The following is a 20135-nucleotide window of genomic DNA, read 5'->3' as shown; positions in this document are numbered from 1 at the left end:
CTCAAATCCTCCTTTTTCACAGAGTTCAGAAGAAATCGATTGGATGTCAGCCAATGAGTGCATGATTTCTGGAGTAGTGGGTTACGTATGAACCCGGAAGAACATGATATAGCTACACTGTGTCCACAGCGTAGTTTGTTAAATTGTATTAAAACCAAACTCTTGTAGAAATTTAGCACACAATATCCCATTGCGTAAATACTGCATTTGTACCCTAACTGACGAAAGGTTAGACCCCCATAGTTTCTCCAGGGAAAGGCATATGCAGATGCTTACCGGTTGTGCGCCATTGCCGAGGCTAATAACGATTCTTAACACTGTTGGATGTCAGTTGCTTAGAAGAAAATCTTGGTTTTGATGTACTACAGATGTAAATGTGGTTCTACGCCTGGTGCTCTTTTGTGCCTGTAGCGTTATGCTGCCACAAGCCATAGCACTCAATCGTCTTGCATCTACACACCCTCACCTGCACTCCACAATACAGTAGAAGTGATTGGTCTTTTCACACAGCGGTAAACTGAAAATGCGATTTGTAGCCGCTTTGCAGTAGCCCACTGTGAGCGCATTGCCATAAGAATCGATACTAAAGATATGGTTTCATGTAAACGACGGAATTGCGTTCATCTGCGGAAATTCATAGCACTAGAAATACTGGCACCGATATATTAGCACAAAGTAACTAATAATTCATAAGCGATTTAAGAAATTTGGAATCCTATCACATTTATAACAGCCAGGATTCAGGTGAACTTGTTGCTCTCTTTGGCCTCCTGGTGGCTACGCCTTGCATTGACGCGCTTCATTTGTGCGTTGTTGGTGGAAGCAAAACAGCTCTTAACTCATGGCTATCGGAACGCTGACAAACACACATCCCCAAATCAATGTGTGGTACTGAACGAGTATATCCTTACACAATGCGCGAATAAAAGCCGATTCAAAAGAATTTATCAACCCCATCATTCCAAACATAGACACTGGTTTTTCAATCCAGTTCAATTAAACTTGAGTGGTATAACAGTTTTATAACAATAATTCTCACAAAGCTTTACAGTATACAGAGGCGAGGACATCTTGGTGATTAAGAGGTAAGGAGACAAAATTCGCTTCGGTTGAGAACTTGGAAGAAACCAAGTCTTATAAGGGGGAGTCCATTCTTCTCTGGTTGGCACTGGATTGTTAGAGTATGGAGACAAGATATGAAGGGCACCATGAAGATAACTTAATAAAAATAGTTTGTGGCTCTGAAGGACTAAAATAGAATTTATGAGGTTATATATAAAGCGCTGAGCATGAGTAACCAACCTAATGTTTTATAATGAAGTGAATTCCTCTACAACATCTGCTGCAGTGACACATGATACCTTCCAAAAAATTAATAAAAATTAATTTTACTCTATCTATCTATCTATCTATCTATCTATCTATCTATCTATCTATCTATCTATCTATCTATCTATCTATCTATCTATCTATCAACTAACTACTGACTGACTGAACGACTGACTAACCAACTATTGCATCATCCTATATATCTCATGGTTTTCTTTTTCTTTTTACAGGTTATGGACACCATACTTGCAGTGTTTTTCTAGTATTTGTTCAGTTGTGTGTTTTTTAAAATCTTGAAAGAAAGCATTTTTTTGTTAATAATAAACTGTTTTTGAAGAATACTTTTGCCTGTGAGCATTTGTGATAAATAATCAGAAACTTTGGAATAGATTTGTTCATGTTTATCTTCTTTGCAAGGACAAACCCATTGTTGTGCATTGCAAACACCTTGACAAATGAAAATGAAAAAAGAAAACTTTTTTTTCTTTGTTACCTCATCTGAACCCTGGTCTTTATTTGATAATGAATAATAAAATATTTTTGAAGAATTGAAAAACTTTAGGTACTTCATAGAAGAACATATTAAAGTTACAATGCAAAATGATTCAGCAATAGTTAGTATCATCCTTATGGTTAATAATGAATAACATAACTCTAAATAGATTTTTTTACTTTTTATGTGGAGACTGTCTACGTAAGGTTTCTTTGGACTGTTCATTTTGTTTTCTAGTTTATTTTTCTTCATTTATATTCAATAGTGACTTGCCACTAAATGACATCTTCAGAATATTACAAGGACAAGAAATTTATCTTTTTTCCCCCAGTAAATAAAACATAAGAGACACCAAGTTACTACAGTTCTAGTCAAATACATCTGAGAAATCAAACAACTTTATATTATTGGAAAGTTATTCGATGATCAGGGTGTTACCCAGTGAAGCACAGGCTACATTCAGAAGGTGTGTTAGCCTGTTAAAAATCTCAGACATCTGATAGAACATGGATTTCTGAAAATAAGGCAACAGATTCCAGTATTTTTAGAGCATTTTAAACATGTACACACACTCTCTCTCTCTCTTTCTCGCTCTCTCTCTCTCTCTCTCTCTGTGGTCACATCTTGCAACATTCCCATTTCTCATCATTTCACGGATGACAACCCCGCCTGTGTAACACAGAAAGGAACTATGCTACCCAGAATCCACTGCGAGTGTGCGTAATAAAAACAGGAAGAGTGACTACACAAGGAAATAATGCTGAGTGAATCAATGGAGAAGAGTGGTTCGATTTTAAGCTTCAGCATCAGGCTATGATTCACCTCCTCCTCTCTTAGCTAGATGGATGACCCAGGGACCTTTATCTGTATTCTTCAGAGAGAATAAGTATACACTCTGCTCACTTTAACCCGTTTCATCAAGGTATAGTCTACACATATGATGGAACGGGCGATGGAGCAGTTAAATGTACAGCTGAATCGGCTGACGCGCTCACTACGCCGCGCCAGGACAGTAGAACTCCCAGAAGGTAAGATTACTATAACAATAGCTCATAATTTAGCCTTTCTTTTGATACATGCTTCATTTCAGCTTCTGGAGGGTAGGGGAATTACAGCTACCGGATCTTGTTTTTATTTCCTCGCTTTGTATGTTGATGTAAACAAGGGATACTTCTTTATTTCAGATCACCACCATCCGTAAATCAACTGTATTTTGTATGTTGTTGAATTTATCTTGTGTTAGCCTATGTGGTATTGGTAAGAGAATTTAGATTTATATTCATAAGTTTAGAGAATCACGGCCAGTCCCACCCTTCCCATTCCGACGTACGTCTGCCCTTTGAACTAAAAAAAAAGAAAGAAAGAAAAAAAAAGACCAGATAGTTGATTCATAACCTGGACAAAGCCTGCACAGCAACGCAAACATTTGTTTCCAGCATAAAGAGACAATAAAAAATGTTTACATCACAGAAAGATCATAGCAGAGAAACGTGCTGTACTGTTGTTAGCTAATAAACTAGTATTGTAAAATGTGCTTAAGTTAGTCATTTTGCTCCACAGACAATGAGACGGCTGTCTATACTCTCATGCCAATGGTGATGGCCGACCAGCACAGGTAAGAATGTAATAATAGTAACAACAACAAGAGCGATGATGATAATAATAATAATAATAATAGTTGTAATTATAATGATGTGAACATGTCAGAGTCATGTCCTCCATCTGCTGCCAGTCCCATTGAATTTGGGGTGGTGCCTTTGGTTTGATTGTGGAAAAACATTTAATCTGTGAAAATATGTAGCATAATAATGATTAGATGTTCTACAAATGAGGTAGTTCCACACAGTTCTACACAGGAGGTTTGTATTTATTTCTCTGTGATGGAGAGATTTTCATAAAATTGTTCTTTATGCCTTTAAAGGTCAGTGTCAGAATTGCTCATGAACTCCAAGTTTGACGTCAACTACGCCTTTGGTCGAGTGAAGAGGAGCTTGCTTCATATTGCTGCCAAGTAAGGAAACGACAGGAAGTTCGAATACTCTGTACTGTTTTACCAGTAACTTGATGGTTCAGACAAACAAACATCTATGGTATGTTTGTTTGCCTTTCAACCCTTGGCTTGAAAGAAAATTCTCAGACAAGGCATACAGTAAGACCAGATTACATAATTTTCTAAATTCCAGGCTTTTCAGACTGGTAATATTGCTTTGGCTGATTGCTTAACAGTTGTAATTTCAGCTTTAGCTAGGAGAAGCGTTTCTGACAGTTCTGTCGTAGTGGACCACATTTTCAACTAAGTGTAGCTCCTGTGTTGCGTTAGGTTTCTGGTGCTATGCCTTGTTGTTACAGAATACATATGTTTTGACCCTACAGTTGTGGTTCAGTCGAGTGTCTGGTTCTGTTACTGAAGAGAGGAGCGAACCCAAACTACCAGGATATCTCTGGATGCACCCCTCTCCACCTGGCTGCCAGAAATGGGTAGGATGCTTCTCCCTCAAATACAATGCATTGCTGCCACCTACTGGCCATAAGCTGCAACATACTAAGTATTTGTTGGCAACCAGATCCCTCCTGCCAGATTTTCTAACATGATTTACACAGGGCAACGTTATTTTTAAGCACCACACTACTGTAATGAGCAATTATTGGTACATTGCAAATAACCTGACTAGTGACTAGATTTGCAGAAGCTGTACAATTTTTGCTTGCATTAAAGGATTAGTAATTCAGGCCCTTATGTACCAAATGAGCAAAAATGAAAAACTTGCGAGAGAACATGTTTTCAGACCTTGCAAGTCCTAGACATTGCAAAGTCATATATATATATATATATATATATATATATATATATATATATATATATATATTCATATATTCAATATATATTCAATATATATTCAATTGGAAATATTCAACCCCCTCACCTTAAAATCATAAAAGATAGTGACGTGACTCGAGGTTATTAAAAATATAAGGCAAAAAGCCTCATTAAACAACAAAAAATATTTATTAATGCATATCTGAGTTATTTTGAGAACATAAATTGACTTAACTTTGAGTTCAAATGAAAAATATTACTGTTTTCGCAAAGGTGCATGTGCACTATTATTCAACCCCCAGCTTCAGTACTTTGTGGAACATCCTTTTAGCATTTGTAACTTCTAAAAAGTGTTTTTGGTAAATGCTGACAGGCTTCTTACACCTCTCTATTAGAATCTTTGGCCATTTTTCATGTGCAAAAGCCTCTAGCTCATTGATCTTTGACGGCTTCCGTGCTGCAACTGCCTGGTTTAAATCCTGACAAAGATTTTCCGTGGAATTTATATCCATGGACTGAGAAGGCCACTCCAGAACATTCTAGGATCTGTTTCTCAACCAAGCTTTGGTTGACTTGGAGGTGTGCCTGGGATCATTCTCTTGCTGGAGAGTTTAATGTCACCAAGCTTCAATTTACCAACAGAAGGCGTCTCTTCAGAATGGCCTGGTATTTTTAGGAATCTATAATGCCGGTTACAAAGTCAAGACTGCCAGTTCCTGCAGCAGAAAAACATCACCACATCATCAATGACCTACTTCCAAGCTTGACTGTGGGGATGGTATTCTTCTGGTCACAAGCCTGGCCTTTGTCATGCCAGACATACTGCTGGTCCATCTGTCCAAACAGTTCCAGTTTAGTTGTATCAGTCCATAGAACCGTCTCCTAAAACTCTGCAGTCCCTCCTCCTGGCACATTCTAGTCGACCTTTTGATTTTCCTCTTGGTCAAGAGTGGAGTGCGTCTTGGAGTCCGGCCATGAAGTCCTTGTTTATTCAGTGTTCGTCTTATGGTTGCCACCGAAGCACCGTCGTGCATGTTTTGTGGTAACACGAGGGTTTTTATTGGTCGTCCTGATTAAGTTTCTAAGGGCTCTCGATGAAATTTTGGGCTTTCTCCCACAGCCAAGCAGGTTTGCAGCTGTGCCATAAGTTTTAAACTTCCTTATAATGCTCCCAATGGTGTCTCTTGGAATGTAAAATTTTGAGAAATCTTCTTATTCCCAGTGCCCTTCAGGTACAATGAAATAATTTCCTCACTCAGCTTTTGTGAAAGCTCCTGAGTCTTACCCATGATTGCAACTCATCTTCAACACTTTCATGGGTGGGGTTCTATATTCAAGCTGAAGCAAATTAAGGATCATTATAGAGTTCCCAAAGGCTTAATTATGTTTTAACTCCACTCTAGGCCATGAAAACTAGCAGAAGGTTTTAGAAACAGCAATATTATATAGGGGCTGAATAATTGTGACGTGGCTAGATTAACAAAATATCCTGTTACATTTTCCTGGTTCATTTTATGTATCATTCAACTGATAAAGAAGTTATCCAAAACAAAATCTAGCTCATTGAAAAAACTTTCATCGGTAAACCCTTACAGTCTTTGGGGGGGGTGGGGGGCTATTAATATTTCCGATTGCGAATGTATGTGTGTGTGTGTGTGTGTGTGTGTGTGTGTGAGAGTGAGTGTGTGAGATTCTGCATATTGCGTCCCCGACTTTGTGCTATAAGTCTTATAATCTGCTCTCCTCCATCTGTCTTTTATGTCTTTTTTTTTCCCCCAGACAGAAGAAGTGCATGGGAAAACTGTTAGAGTACAACGCAGATGTGAATATCTGCAACAATGAAGGGCTCACAGCTGTGAGTACTGATGAAACCTGGGCTTAAGAGTTTACTTAAAACTATAAAAACTGTCTATAGGTTGTTGATTAGATGTTTTCTGTGACTGCACTTAAAATGCCCAGCTTATCTGTTTTTGCTTTAAAGACAAGGCGTATACATTTCACACATGAATTCAACATACCTGTCAAATAACAGAGCTGAAGTGTCAAGCATTAAATATGTGAAAGTAAAAAACAAAAAAAAAAAAAAATTGAACATCAGTTTTATACTTCAGTCATACATTCGATTTCACGATGACTGCTTTCATGGCTGACACATCCCATTATTAATAATCAAAAGAGACAGGCATACGGAATGAGCATGATTGTACGTGTACTGGTTTGGAAACCGGCTCATGTTTTGTTCCCCTGCGTCTCGGTTTGTGTCCAGATCCACTGGTTAGCTGTAAACGGAAGAACAGAGTTACTTCATGACTTGGTTCAGCATGTGATGAACGTGGATGTGGAGGATGCGATGGGACAGACAGCTCTGCATGTGGCGTGTCAGAACGGACACAAGACCGTAAGCAGATACGGGACAGCAAGAGCTCGGCCTCAAACACACCACTGCATTATGGGTCATTATACCATGGCCAATAACATGTGTCATTTGATATTACATTTTTTTAGTTTGACAGGGATTAAAGGTGAACTGTGATGTTTAATGGTCAGCGTAATATTCAATCTTTACGCCCGTGACCTTATGGCTTTGGCTGTTAGCTGGCACTCTGTGTTAAGCTACACTATCAAAGGTATCATCTCAGCGTGAAGGAGTTTATCAAATATGTCTTGCTGATGTTACTTTGGAGCCAAACTCAACAGACTTCAGGCTTTTAAAATGAGAAAGGAGAGACAGATGAGATGGACTCTGAGGAAAAAAAAAAAAAAATCAATATCCACATTTCTGAAATCTTCTGACTGTTCTGTGAGGGTAAAACTGTCTGGATCTTTGAAGTGATATTGTTCCATGTTTCCTACGTTGTTGCTGTGAATGTATACTTCATATCATGTTCTGTTATTTATAATTAAGTGAATAAGCTTTTGTTTTACCCTGTCTCTCGGTCTAGGAGCCAACGAAAGGGATCTTTTTTTTTTTTTTTTCTGATCTTACTTGGTCTGAAAAAACAGTCTAATGCTGGTATCAATCAACATGTGGTCGATCCCCACATCGAAATTCCTATATTGAGATAAACCAATTATTTTTAAAGGATGCAGTATAAAAACCCCATATTTGATCGTGGCCTTGACGTGCATGTATCTTTGTTCTTAGAATTCAGTGTCTTTCCCTCTTCCAGACAGTACTGTGTCTCCTGGAGAGTGGAGCGGACATTAACAGGCCTAATGTCTCTGGGGCGACCCCTCTTTACTTTGCCTGCAGGTGACTCTTCCTCTTCTTCCTCTTCTTCTTCTTCTTCTTCTTTTTTTTAACATCACCATCATTACTAAAGCAAACATCATTGAAAACAATCAACGCAAATGGAAACTCTTATGTAGCCGTAATGGGTCGGACGGTTTATTTTGCTTCGGTTCGAGCTTTTAATGATGGTGCCTGTAGGTTTATAATAAGAACCTGCTTAGATGTGGGAATAGCTTATTTGGATGAAAATAACAGTGATCAAGTTGGACATCTTTCCGCATGTATGAAAAACTTAATTAGTGCTTCTTAACGACGTCAGTTCTGCCATTCTGCCTCCGAGAACGTAGGGCTCTCACAAAAAGCTAGAGAGAAGATAAGAGTAACGGGACGGGAAAAAAAAATCTCTCTTTCTCTCTCTCTCTCTCTCTCTCTGCTGCACAAAAAGACTAATGAGATTGCCTTTGGATGAGAGTGTAATACTGAGGAGCTGTTCAATCTGCCTTTGTTTCTCGCTGTGTATCATGCTTGACACACTCGGATGAGCTGCGTTGCCGAGCAACACTGCGCTCTCCTATTCTCTTGTTTTGATTACACATGGCAGTAGATGTCTGTCTGCTCACGGCTGATGATACAGCCCCCTACAACAAAACATGTATTAGAAGGGATAATTAAAATGCATAATTAAAGTCAAGGTGATTGATAGGAGTTTGAAAACGAGCGTAGTACCCCACAATATCTGATATTCCTTTTTGAAAATGAACCAAATATATTTAAGAGGTTGAACATGCTTTGTTCTTAGTCACGGTGGTTGACTCTGATTGTCTTAGCTCTGTGTAATTGTCTAAATGAGTTACAAGGTAAGAAATGTATATTGCTTGATTAGTTTCTGCCTAAAAGCTTTGATTGATGTAGGTTTTTTTTATACTGTGAGGGAGACTTTGTAAGGACAATTGGCTCTGGTTTGTTGTATGAGGTGTTTGAGTTTAGCGGAGTTGAAAGGACAATTTTGACTCTTTTTTTTTTTTTTTCCAGTCATGGGCAGAGGGACACAGCACAAATTCTTCTCCAGAGGGGTGCCAAGTACCTGCCAGACAAGAATGGAGTCACGCCTCTAGACCTCTGTGTCCAGGTAAACAAGTCTCTCTCTCTCTCTCTCTCTTTTTCTGCCAAACACATACACACACACACACAGACAAAGACTCATACTCTCTTTCTGATTGCCTTTAGGGTGGATATGGAGAGACATGTGAGATTCTCATTCAGCATCACAGCAGGCTGTTTCAGACCCTAATCCAGATGACACAGAATGATGACATCAAAGAGAACATGGTGCATTATCACTCTTTATGACTAACATGTGCGACAGTTTTTCTCCCTGAACTGTGATGTGTATGACTCAAACCTATCTTTGTTTTTTTTGTATGCGTGCGTGTGTGTGTGCTTGTGTGTGCTTGTGTGTGTATATGTGTGTGTGTGTGTGTGTGTGTGTGTGTACATGTGTGCATGCATGTGTGTCTTTGTGTGTGTGGACATGTGCACACAGCTCAGGCAGGTTCTAGAGCATGTCTCCCAACAGAGTGACAGTAATTATCAGAGGATCCTCACCAGTCTGGGTGAAGTGGCAACTACTAATGGACACAAGCTGCTCAGGTGTTCCTTAATGAGACAGAGAGGCCAGGGGTCTCCCATGATATCTGTCTGGACACATGTATCATATCACATTACAACATATCACATTTATCCATAGACATATTTTTAATCCTTAATAAGTGCTCTCAAGCTTGTTATGCATTATTTTTTTTTTTAATTATTATTATGAAGCACCATCTGTAGAAGCTAGTGTTTTGAATAGAAGCTTCTTGGTGCTGAGCTGCTATGAATTTAAGTTAAGTACAATTACGAAAGGATATGCATAATGTACATTATGCTTCCGTTTGTGCGACAGAATAACATATCTGAAATATAGATTTACCAAAATAAGATTTCGATACACAGAGCCTTTCAACATTAACTCATCACTCTCTCTATTCCTCTGTCAGTTTGTCCAGTAACTTCGAGGCCCAAATGAAGAGCCTGTTACGAATCGTCCGAATTTTTTGCCACGTTTTCCGTCTCGGCCCCTCGTCTCCCAACAACGGCAACGACATGGGATATAACGGGAACAAGACTCCACGCAGTCAGGTCTTCAAGGTGAGTGCTGTTTAACGTTCAGGTCCTGTCGTAAGATGTTGATTACACGTGCAATCCGTAAATCTCAATCATTCCCACGTTGCAGTTGAGGCAGTTGTCCAGAAGAGGTCACTGGAGGATTACCACACAGGTTCAGCTGACATTTTTTTGGGTGACACGCTTATCAATTCAGTGCAGTTCAATTCAATTTAATTCAGCTCAATTGAATTCAGTTTGGGGCAATAAGGATTTATTGGCTTAATTTATAAAATGCTGCCAAAGCAGGTTTGAGATATCTGAAATATTCATGCATTCACATACATATACAGGCCAATATACCAGTTAGCTTACTATGCTACGCTTAATACATAAGAGTTCAACTTTTTTTTGAAACTGTGTGTGTATGTTTGTAATAGAAAGATTTGGCAGAGGGGAGCACACTGGCTGTACTTCAGGTAATGGAAAGCAGCTCCATATTTTTCAACCGTACAGACACACTGATCATTCTTTCCCGATACGTAGGGAGGCTGCTCCTTATCTGTGATTGTGGGGAACTCTAATAAGTGCTTCTAATTCTTCGAGGAGTTTCATTTTCAATTTGCTGATTTCTGTGAAGAATTGCGTCTCTAACTCCGATGCTTCCTCGTGGTAATGGGAGCACAGTCTGTCCTCTCTAGACAGCCAGGTCTGTCTATGTCAGCCGCATTTACTGGCCACGCTGTGCTCACTCAGTCTGTACAGCGTCTCTCTCTCTCTCTCTCTCTCTCTGTCTCTCTCTCTCTTTCCCTTTCTCTCTGTCTCTCTCTTTCATCTCCCATTAAATGTTATTTAGATGTTCTTTGAAATATTCTGTGGAGAAAGCGTACCCTAGCACACAGTATTTTGTCGGGTGTTTTTTTTTTTTATCTACCTCAGGAGAGGTGGAAAAGGTCAGCTGGATACTGGGATGCCGTAGTTCTTGTACCCTTTAGTTTTGGATTATAATAATACACTTAAAACACTCGAAGAACCCCTCAAACCGCTGAGCCATAAGATGAAAAAGTTTTTACAGAATTAATAGAGGTAAATGTTTTATTAAGCTTCATTAATGTCCATTAACAACCTCTCTCTCTCTCTCTCTCTCTCTCTCTCTCTGCCTTTCTTTCTCTCTCTCTCACTCTTTCTCTCAGCCTTTGGAGCTTCTGTGGCATTCCCTGGATGAATGGCTGGTCTTGATCTCCACTGAGCTGGAGAAGAGTCGTGGTGATGTTACCACGTCTTCGGGGAGCGAGATCGCCTCTTTGCTTCTGAAGCAGCGTGAGGTCGACCCCTCGGCTCCCGAGGCGAACTCGCTGTCGACTACGGTGCTGGCCCCCACGCTAGACCCCGAGGTTGCCATGAAGACCTCTGAGGCTTATGCTAGCAGCGAGGATGTCATCTCCATGACAGCCAATCGGCTGAGCGCGGTGATACAGGCTTTTTACATGTGCTGTTCCTGTCAGATGCCCCAGGGGTAAGAGCAACATCCTAACCCCTCAGCTACGACCTGTGAATGTGTTGACTTGTTTATTTGCCTTCCGGATAAAATCAGTCAAACAAAAGCAAAAAGAGATGTCTGAACATGACAGCCTTTTTATGCTATTGGGTTAAAACACACAGTTAGAGAGTGAAGGGGACTGACCCCCATATAAAAAATGGGTGTTTTTTTAATACAGTGTTTTGAAACTTCACAGGCTGCAGTGCTTAGACAATACCGGAGTGACAATGGTATAAAACACTGATTAAATACTGATAAAAATTCATATGACACTGGACAGTTATTTGTACATGGCTCTCTTCTTGCTTTGCCCTGTTTGCTGTAGTCACTGTCCTTTTCTTCCTTGTCAACAAGTTCTCTTCCATTTCACTTGTTACTGCATTAGCTCATTGTCCCAAAGTCTTTGTGTTGACATTTTCAGTAAGGATGTTTGGAAGCCGCAACAGAAGGAGGACAGAGTTTGTGGAGCTTGTTGTTTGTTTTTATGTGTGTGTGTGAGAGAGAGAGAGAGAGAGAGAGAGAGAGAGAGAGAGAAGGTAAACGAGAGCAGAAAGAGAGTGAGTTGGTTAGCCCAAGCTTATATCTCTGTTCGCAAACAGCTGTATAAATCTCCTCATCAGAGCTCCCCTCTGTGAGAAAACCTTTGAAATAATGGAGCTCGTAATGTCTCCTCACACTTCTCCTTCCATGCTTTGCCCCCGTAGCTATCTAATTATATGTAATTAGATCATTAAACCCATTCTTAATTAACACTGAGCTGAGGCACTCATATTGGCAAGTCGGAGTTGAATGTCTTGCTGTTTTGTTTTTTTTTCCCCTCCTCTCTTCCTCCCTGACCTGCTTTTCATTAGCGGCCAGGGCTGATGGTAGCTCTCCCTTTGGAAAACATTGTTTAAATAATTCAGCTTATTGTGTTTGCTGATGGAACGGGTCGACAATTAGAATGTTAAGGATATCTGTGCGGTCTCACCTTCTCCCCTCTACTCTCTTTCTTTCTGTCTTTTGCTTTTTCTTTAGATGTTATGAAATATTGCTTTTATCCTCTGATTATGACATGATCTTACTGTCACCCCTTTTTCTTCTCTCTTGCCCAGGATGACGTCACCTCGATTCATCGAGTTCGTCTGCAGGCACGACGAGGTACTCAAGTGTTTTGTAACCCGGTAAGTGATGCTTGTCTTTCTTACCTTTTAAGTTCCGGTTCTGATATTTCTCCCGTCAGTGTCTGCTCGAGCTCTTAATCACTTCCTCCTCTTTGTCTAACCTTTTCTTTGTCCGCAGGAATCCTAAGATCATCTTTAATCATTTCCACTTTCTGCTGGAGTGCCCTGAGCTGATGTCCCGCTTCATGCACATCATCAAAGCCCAGGTAAGCGCTAAGCTACAGGTAAGCGCTAAGCCACAGGTAAGCGCTAAGCTACAGGAAAGCACTAAGATACAGGTAATCACACTGGCCAGATAAGCAAACAGGGCGTGTTAGCACACAGACCAGTTAAACACAAAGACCAGGTAAGCAGGTCATTGACCAAAAGGTTGCCCTATCCAAATAGTAATAGTTATAAAGTGCTATAGGTATAAAACTCGTCATGCATCAGCGAGCAAATATCTCGACACCAGGAACCGTATCGAGGATAGTACATCTACCAGAAGATTTCAAAATGTAGTGAGACTAAACTCGCCATTGGTTTTTGGCTTTTTTGATTTTTATATAATTGCTGAGTAGACCTCCGGGGGGTTGTCTCACAGCAGGAGTTCCATTCGGGTTTAGAGACCTTAGAAACAGCCTGGTTGACTTTTCCTTCTTTTTATGAAGAGTTCCAACCATGTCCCTCTTTCATGGACCTGTCGTCGTATGACTTTGAAACGTCCGTGACGCCATTATCTGTTATTGCATCGATAACACTTAAGTCCCCATTATATAGCTCCATAAATTTTTTAAGTGCTGTTTCAAGTTGAGCTCACATTGTTGTCTGTATTCATATCTCAGAACCTTGTGCTCAGAGCCTTGTTACCCTTGGATTAGGGTCCACTTGGGAATACGCCGCAGTTTTAATTACAGATTTTGACCCGACCAATCCGATTTCATCTCCCGATTTCCCTCTCGGTGTTCTGTGCGAGGTGCCTTGGGGGAAAAAGGATTCCTTTCAGTTGAATTAATTTCTACCTCTCACAGGCTTCTTTCTCTCTGCTTTTTGGAGAACAAAGCCTTTCAAACATTATGCAAATGGCTGACAGATTCATCCTTCCCAGTGTTTCGAGCGTTTATATCACCAGCTCCGACATTCAGTGTAGTTAGCGCTTTAACGAGCGGACAATTAACGGACCTGAGGTCTCGTTTAGGGCCCAGGTGGAGAGCTGCAGGGCTTAACGAACATAAATGAGACCATAATGAACTGTTGTTTTCTCTTTAGCCCTTTAAGGACAGAAGCGAGTGGTTCTATGAGCATTTGCTGGCTGGGCAGCCTGACACAGACATGGTCCATCGGCCGGTCAATGAGAACGACATTCTGCTCATACACAGAGGTAGAATTTACCACATGCTGGGGATATACTGCAACACATACGCTGTATCTTTCACTGCTCCTAGTGTGTATATACAAGATGGGTCAAATGCAGAGGACAAATTTCCCCACGGGGATCAGTAAAAAGTAATTCTTCTTCTTCTTCTTCTCTCCACTTTTCCCCTATCTCTGTCTTTCTCTTCTTTCCGTCCATCCTCACAGAGTCCATTTTCCGCAGCAGCTGTGAGGTCGTATCAAAATCGACCAATGAGAAACTCAAACAAGGCATTGCTGTGCGTTTCCATGGTGAAGAGGGAATGGTAAGACCAAGCATATTGTCTTACTAGCAATCAGTGAACAACCCTCAGCCCTACCTACTTTCATATCCTTGCAGTTAACAAAGTATGGCAAAGCTGTTACAATGACCGTTTTTCGTAGGGGGCCTTAAGTTCTTACTGATTGTTTCCAGTGCTGGCCACAGCATAAGCTAACCTTTGACCTCTGTGTGTCAGGGTCAGGGAGTTGTTCGGGAGTGGTTTGACATCCTCTCCAATGAGATCATTAACCCAGACTATGCTCTCTTCACCCAGTCAGCAGATGGTAAGCAACATTGCTGTGTATTGGCAAGCTTTTGTGTCATAGACTGTGAACTCTGTCTTTGTCATGGAAACTCTTGCATAAGAGTGTCAGGAGTATAGATTGTTTGTTTACGCTTATTAACCCACATAGGAAACACTAAATGAAATTGGATCTGTGTGTGTGTGCGCGTGCGTGCGTGCGTGAGACAGGCACAACTTTTCAACCAAACAGTAATTCCTCTGTCAACCCGGACCATCTGAACTACTTCCGATTTGCTGGTCAAATCCTCGGTTTGGCATTGTATCATCGACAGCTGGTCAACATATACTTTACCCGCTCCTTCTATAAGCACATACTGGGTAACTAATGCATATATACACCATACGTGTCTCCTACATATTCATATATGTATATGAATGTCTCATTTCTAATGAGCCTCTGCATATTATATCCATAGGCATTCCAGTCAACTACCAGGATGTGTCCTCAATCGATCCAGAGTATGCCAAGAACCTGCAGTGGATTCTGGACAATGACATCAGTGACCTTGGTCTAGAGCTCACATTCTCTGTGGAGACAGATGTGTTTGGAGCCATGGAGGAGGTGCCTCTCAAACCAGGAGGAACCTGCATACAGGTCACCCAGGAAAACAAGGTCTGTGTCCCAAAGGTGGTGGACCATGTGTCCTTCTCGACTCCCTTAGTATCCAAGACACAAAGAAGCACTAGTGGAAAAGCTTAAAATCAACATCCCATCGATTTGTGTATTCTCTGAATAAGTCCGGTATAAAAGACTCTTTAATGATGTGGTTAGTTTCCTCTTCTTTTCTGAAAAGCGCATCATTGATGAATAGTCGACGTGTTGTGTTCTGAGCGAGGAGAGGACAGCTGTGTTTTTTTTTTTTTCTTTTTTTTTCTTTTAGTTTAAAGCTTGTCGCCAGAGCTTTGATGTGTGGTCTCTGTCTCACTATCTCTCTCTTGCTTTCGCTCTCTCTCTCTCTCTCTGTCTGTCTTTTTCTGTCTCTCTCTCTCTCTCTCTCTCTTTCTCTCTCTCTCTCTCTGTCTGTCTCTCTCTCTGTCTCTCTCTCAGGCAGAATATGTCCAGCTGGTGACGGAGTTGAGGATGACTCGAGCCATACAGCCTCAGATCAATGCCTTCTTGCAGGGCTTCCACACCTTCATTCCTCCCTCTCTCATTCAGCTCTTTGATGAATATGAACTGGTCAGTATCTTCCTTTTCTCCTCTCTCTCTCACTCTCTCTCTCACTCTCTCTCTCTCTCTCTCTCTCTCTCTCTGTCTCTCTCTCCCCACTTGTGGTTGAATCTCCTCTTATCAGCTTCTCCTCCCCTTCCATTTCCTACTCACTTCACCTAGTTTAGTTTTCTTCTCTCCATCCCCTTTACAATCTCTCCACCCTTCCCTCATTTCCCCCCCCTCTTTCTGAGGGATGTGGTTGATAGATTGATTCTCTGGAGGTCACTATGTTGATGGGGTCACCTTGAGAGCCCTTCCCTCCTGTCCCAACCCCCCCCCCCCCCTTTCTGTCTGTGTCGGCAGAATCCAGGTGGCCGCCCTCTCCCTTGTTCTTCTAGATCAATAGGCTTCTGTGGTTTGTGGGCTTTTATTGGACATGTGTGTGCAGAGACATGGCTAGGTCACACAGTCATGCCCAGCCTGAGACACAAACTAAGAGAGAGGATTGAGACAGAGAGAGAGAGAGAGAGAGAGAGAGGGGTGGGGGAGAGCTGGATATTGGAGGGCTTTCGACCAAGTTCTCCTCACATCTTTGTTCTCTTCCAATCACCCTGTTAATCAGGACACTTAGAGAGACTGCTGCTCACACTGCCATAATGAGAAGGCTCGCTCTGAACACAGGAGCTGTGATGAACGCTGGTCTCTGTGACCCGCTGTGTGTTGTGCTTGGCTCACGACTCATGTTCGACCCCTGTGTCGAGAGTTTCACGTGGAACAGGAGGGACAGACTCGTCTCTGTCAGACCCCCTTATCAGCCTATAGATCTCACTGAACCGGCTGTTGTATTGATTGGATGCTGTTGCTATAACTCGTTCACTGGTGGTGTACTGTACCATTGTGATATAGTTGTCTGTGTGTGTCTGCATGTGTCTGTGTGTGGGTGTGTCTGTCTTTGTGCATGTCCATGTGTGTGTCCGTGTGCGTGTATATACGTGTGTGTTTTTGTGTGTGTGTGTGTGGTTATAGGAGCTGCTGTTGTCTGGTATGCCAGAGATTGATGTGATGGACTGGAAGAGGAACACAGAGTACACGAGTGGATATGATCTGCAGGAGCCAGTCATTCAGGTTAGCCACCACCTCCTGAACACAGCTGTGTACTTACACTGTCTCATCAAATATGTGCATGTCGAGAGTCAATACCATTCTCTCTCTCTCTCTCTCTCTCTCTCTCTCTCTCTCTCTCTCTCTCTCTCTCTCTCTCTCTCTCTCTCTCTCTTTTGTAGCTCTCATAGTGCTTTTTAGTGGCACTCGTGTCTATTTTCTTGTCTCTCATGTTGATTTTCCTGTTCTCTGGAGTGAAGCTGATGCATTCATTCATGTCTTTCAGTGGTTTTGGGAGGTAGTGGAGAGCCTTACACAGGAGGAGAGAGTTCTTCTGTTGCAGTTTGTCACAGGAAGGTAAGATACATATTTCTTTCATCACACCCAATTCTATTAATGTCTCATTAACTTCTAATTAATATGTTTTCACACAAAATACACTCACATGTATTGTACAAAATACATACGATACTAAATAGATCTACCCCATGTTATATCTCCAGCCTGGTTCTGTTGTCTCATTGTTTATTTGTCGTTCTCTGTTTTTGTTCTTCCTCTTTCTCAGTTCACGGGTTCCTCACGGTGGATTTGCTTTTCTTATGGGTGGCAGCGGTTTGCAGAAATTTACCATTGCAGCTGTGCCCTACAGCTCAAATTTACTGCCTACCTCAAGCACTTGGTAAGATAAAGAGGCACATACTCATACATACTCCCACTGACACTCAAAGCGTAACACAAACGCACTGGCATTTTGCACCACTAGAGGGCAGTATGGTTCTTCAATTCTCTCACACTTTTCCATAAACAGCTCAAACTCCTAGGGTAGCTCTATAGCTTGGTAAAATGGATGCGGAGAGGTCGTGTGGACTGATATGGTAAAAAGAGAGGCGTTTTTACCAATGCAAGCAGGGTTTCCAAATCTGACATGAATGTCCTTCACCACAGGGAGTGATTCTAGCCTAAAAACACAGTGCCATGGTAACCAGACACATCCTATTGTGACCTGCAGTCAGTCTGAACTGTTCTGACCTCTCCTTCTCACTCTCCCTCTCTCTTTCTCCCCCCTCTCTCTTGCTCTCTCTCTCTCTCTGTCCTCTGTAGCATCAACATGCTCAAACTCCCTGAATACCCCAGCAAGGAGATCCTGCGAGACAGACTGCTGGTCGCTCTGCATTGTGGGAGCTATGGCTACACCATGGCATGATGCTGGCCCATCTGTGTTTGCTGTCCCATGCAATTACACACACACACGCGTGTGTGTGTGTGTGTGTGTGTGTGTGTGTTTCAATGCAGGGATTTTCCTCCAACACTCCTTTTGCTTTTCATACAGCCTTTTGTTTATTCAAATGATGTTATTTCTAGACACGAACTTGAGGGACAGGATATATGTTTACCCTTTTATAGTTGAAAAAAGGAGCTTAAATATATGAATGAAACATCCCTGCTGCATAAAAAGTAAAAGTTTATGTTTGCCAATGACCCCTACATATGCTGCCAGTCTAATGACATCTCAGTACCACCTCTGAATGCAGGTCTTTACTCCTGAAACTAGCTGCATATGTCTCTTACAGATTAATGCTGTTTATTTTGCTGTGGAAAAATAAGTGCATTCTGTGCACATGTGTGTGTGTGTGTGTGTGTGTGTGTGTGTGTGTGTGCATGTGTGTTTGTGTGTCTGTGAGTGTATGTATTTTGTGTCTGTATGTTAGTTGAAACGATAATGTGTGTGCTTTTTGTTTTCAAGACAGGAAGAGTAGGTTATGAGTGGTTTATTTGTCTGTGAGGAAAATGTGATATTTGTGGTGTAGTCCCATGGTTTTGATTTCTCCTGTAGCCATTTACAGGCATCCCTGTCTGTGAACGGGATTGTCTCAGACTGCTTGCTTAGTGATCCATGTGTCTTTTACCTGTGTGTCTTGCCGACTGTGCTGTGCTCTGTTTTGGTGTCATGGGTAGTTACCTTTTTCAGGGTTCAGTGTCTCTGTTGTCTTATTTCTCTTCTCTTCGATGTGTTTTAGTTCATCAGCCAGTTTTTTTTTCTCGAAACCTTTTATGTTTTAAAACGTTTCATTCCGTGTAGAATCAGTAGCACAAGATGTGATTGGCCAAGGTATTTTTAAGACTACAATCATTGGCCATGCTACTTGTTCTACAAATTCAGATGCTGTTGACATACAAATTGTGTTACTAAATTTGGTTGTTTGTACGTGTTTTGTGTGTATGTTTTTTTTGTTTGTTTGTTTGTTTGCTTTTTTTGGCAGCATGGAACAAAGATTTCGTCAGATGTGCCAAAAAACAAAAATTAATCTCTTATGCCATTTTTCTTCCAAAAGATATTTATGCTGACAAGTTAAGCATTTTTGAAAAGGGACAAAAATTCATATCATTTTATGAATGTAACACTTCATCTTCTTATTGGACTACATATGACTTAGGCAAAGTATATTAGAATATGAAATTGTAGATATTTGTTCATACTTTGTATGATTTATCAGTATTGTTTTGGTTGTACTATTTGTTTTCTCATTTGTAAAACAGATGTTGTTATTGTTTATTGTATACAAATGCATTTATAGATAATTCAGCATATAACAGCTGAACATTAAAGTATGTATTTTACCATAGGCAGTGAGTTTTGCTTATTCTTTTGTATGTGTGTGTGTGTGTGCGCACGTGTGTGTGCCCGCGCGCGTGTGTGTGCGAGTGTGTGTGCACGTGTGTGCGAGTGTGTGTGTCTGTGTGTGTGGAAAATTAAGGCCAGTGTCCCTAATAAACAGCATCTGTTTGCTCAGTCACCTCTCCACCTCCCCTCACTCTTCTATGCACACAGATAAGCATGACACACTTTGACTCTACCCCATTAGAGACGTAACCTTGAAATGCAGTGGCCAGTGTACCAAAGGCTTCACTGCAGTGATTCAAAACATTCAAACAATGCCATAACGTTCCCTCTAACACAAGGGCTACTCACCGTGGCAACACTTAATCTCAAATATGAAACAGCAGACATGAGAAAAGTGTTTCTTTAGTACAACCTTCTCTCTATGGCAACCCCATTGAAATTACAACTTGCTCGCCATGGCAACGCTCCATCCTGTACATAACTCCCTCAGCATGGAGCTGGCCGTAGGGTGGGTTCGACATGTCAACCCAACATATGTCACCATGACAGCCGAGGAGAAACAGGGACTAAAAGGAGGTGG

General features: G+C 41.2%; 1 protein-coding gene across 4 annotated transcripts; it reads left to right on the top strand.

Annotated features, from left to right (window-relative positions):
- Positions 1 to 2736: 2736 nt before the first annotated feature.
- Positions 2737 to 18393, top strand: hace1 (HECT domain and ankyrin repeat containing E3 ubiquitin protein ligase 1). 4 transcript variants are annotated; one of them, XM_030781982.1, is made up of 24 exons: positions 2737 to 2850; positions 3383 to 3437; positions 3744 to 3833; positions 4196 to 4300; positions 6420 to 6495; positions 6907 to 7038; positions 7811 to 7893; positions 8905 to 9001; positions 9100 to 9201; positions 9416 to 9522; positions 9912 to 10062; positions 11211 to 11533; positions 12652 to 12720; positions 12839 to 12926; positions 13969 to 14080; positions 14281 to 14378; positions 14571 to 14658; positions 14847 to 14996; positions 15095 to 15291; positions 15727 to 15858; positions 16858 to 16956; positions 17219 to 17289; positions 17498 to 17611; positions 18034 to 18393. In XM_030781982.1, the coding sequence occupies exons 1-24, from the start codon at positions 2760 to 2762 to the stop codon at positions 18134 to 18136; spliced, it is 2733 nt and encodes a 910-aa protein (XP_030637842.1). In that variant the 5' UTR covers positions 2737 to 2759; the 3' UTR covers positions 18137 to 18393. The 4 variants fall into 4 exon arrangements, with proteins under 4 accessions (XP_030637842.1, XP_030637843.1, XP_030637844.1 ...); XM_030781983.1 differs by lacking the exon at positions 6907 to 7038; XM_030781984.1 differs by lacking the exons at positions 6420 to 6495; positions 6907 to 7038; positions 7811 to 7893.
- Positions 18394 to 20135: the final 1742 nt, after the last annotated feature.

The sequence above is a fragment of the Chanos chanos genome, chromosome 8 (genome assembly GCF_902362185.1).
Source record: "Chanos chanos chromosome 8, fChaCha1.1, whole genome shotgun sequence".
NCBI lineage: Eukaryota > Metazoa > Chordata > Actinopteri > Gonorynchiformes > Chanidae > Chanos > Chanos chanos.
This window is presented reverse-complemented; position numbering and strand designations above follow the sequence as displayed.

Coding starts and splice junctions, on each gene's coding strand:
- hace1 (XM_030781982.1), top strand. CDS start 2,760: ATGATGGAACGGGCGATGGAGCAGTTAAATGTACAGCTGAATCGGCTG. Junction 7,039..7,810: donor GTCAGAACGGACACAAGACC/GTAAGCAGATAC, acceptor TCCCTCTTCCAG/ACAGTACTGTGTCTCCTGGA. Junction 15,292..15,726: donor AGGTCACCCAGGAAAACAAG/GTCTGTGTCCCA, acceptor TCTCTCTCTCAG/GCAGAATATGTCCAGCTGGT.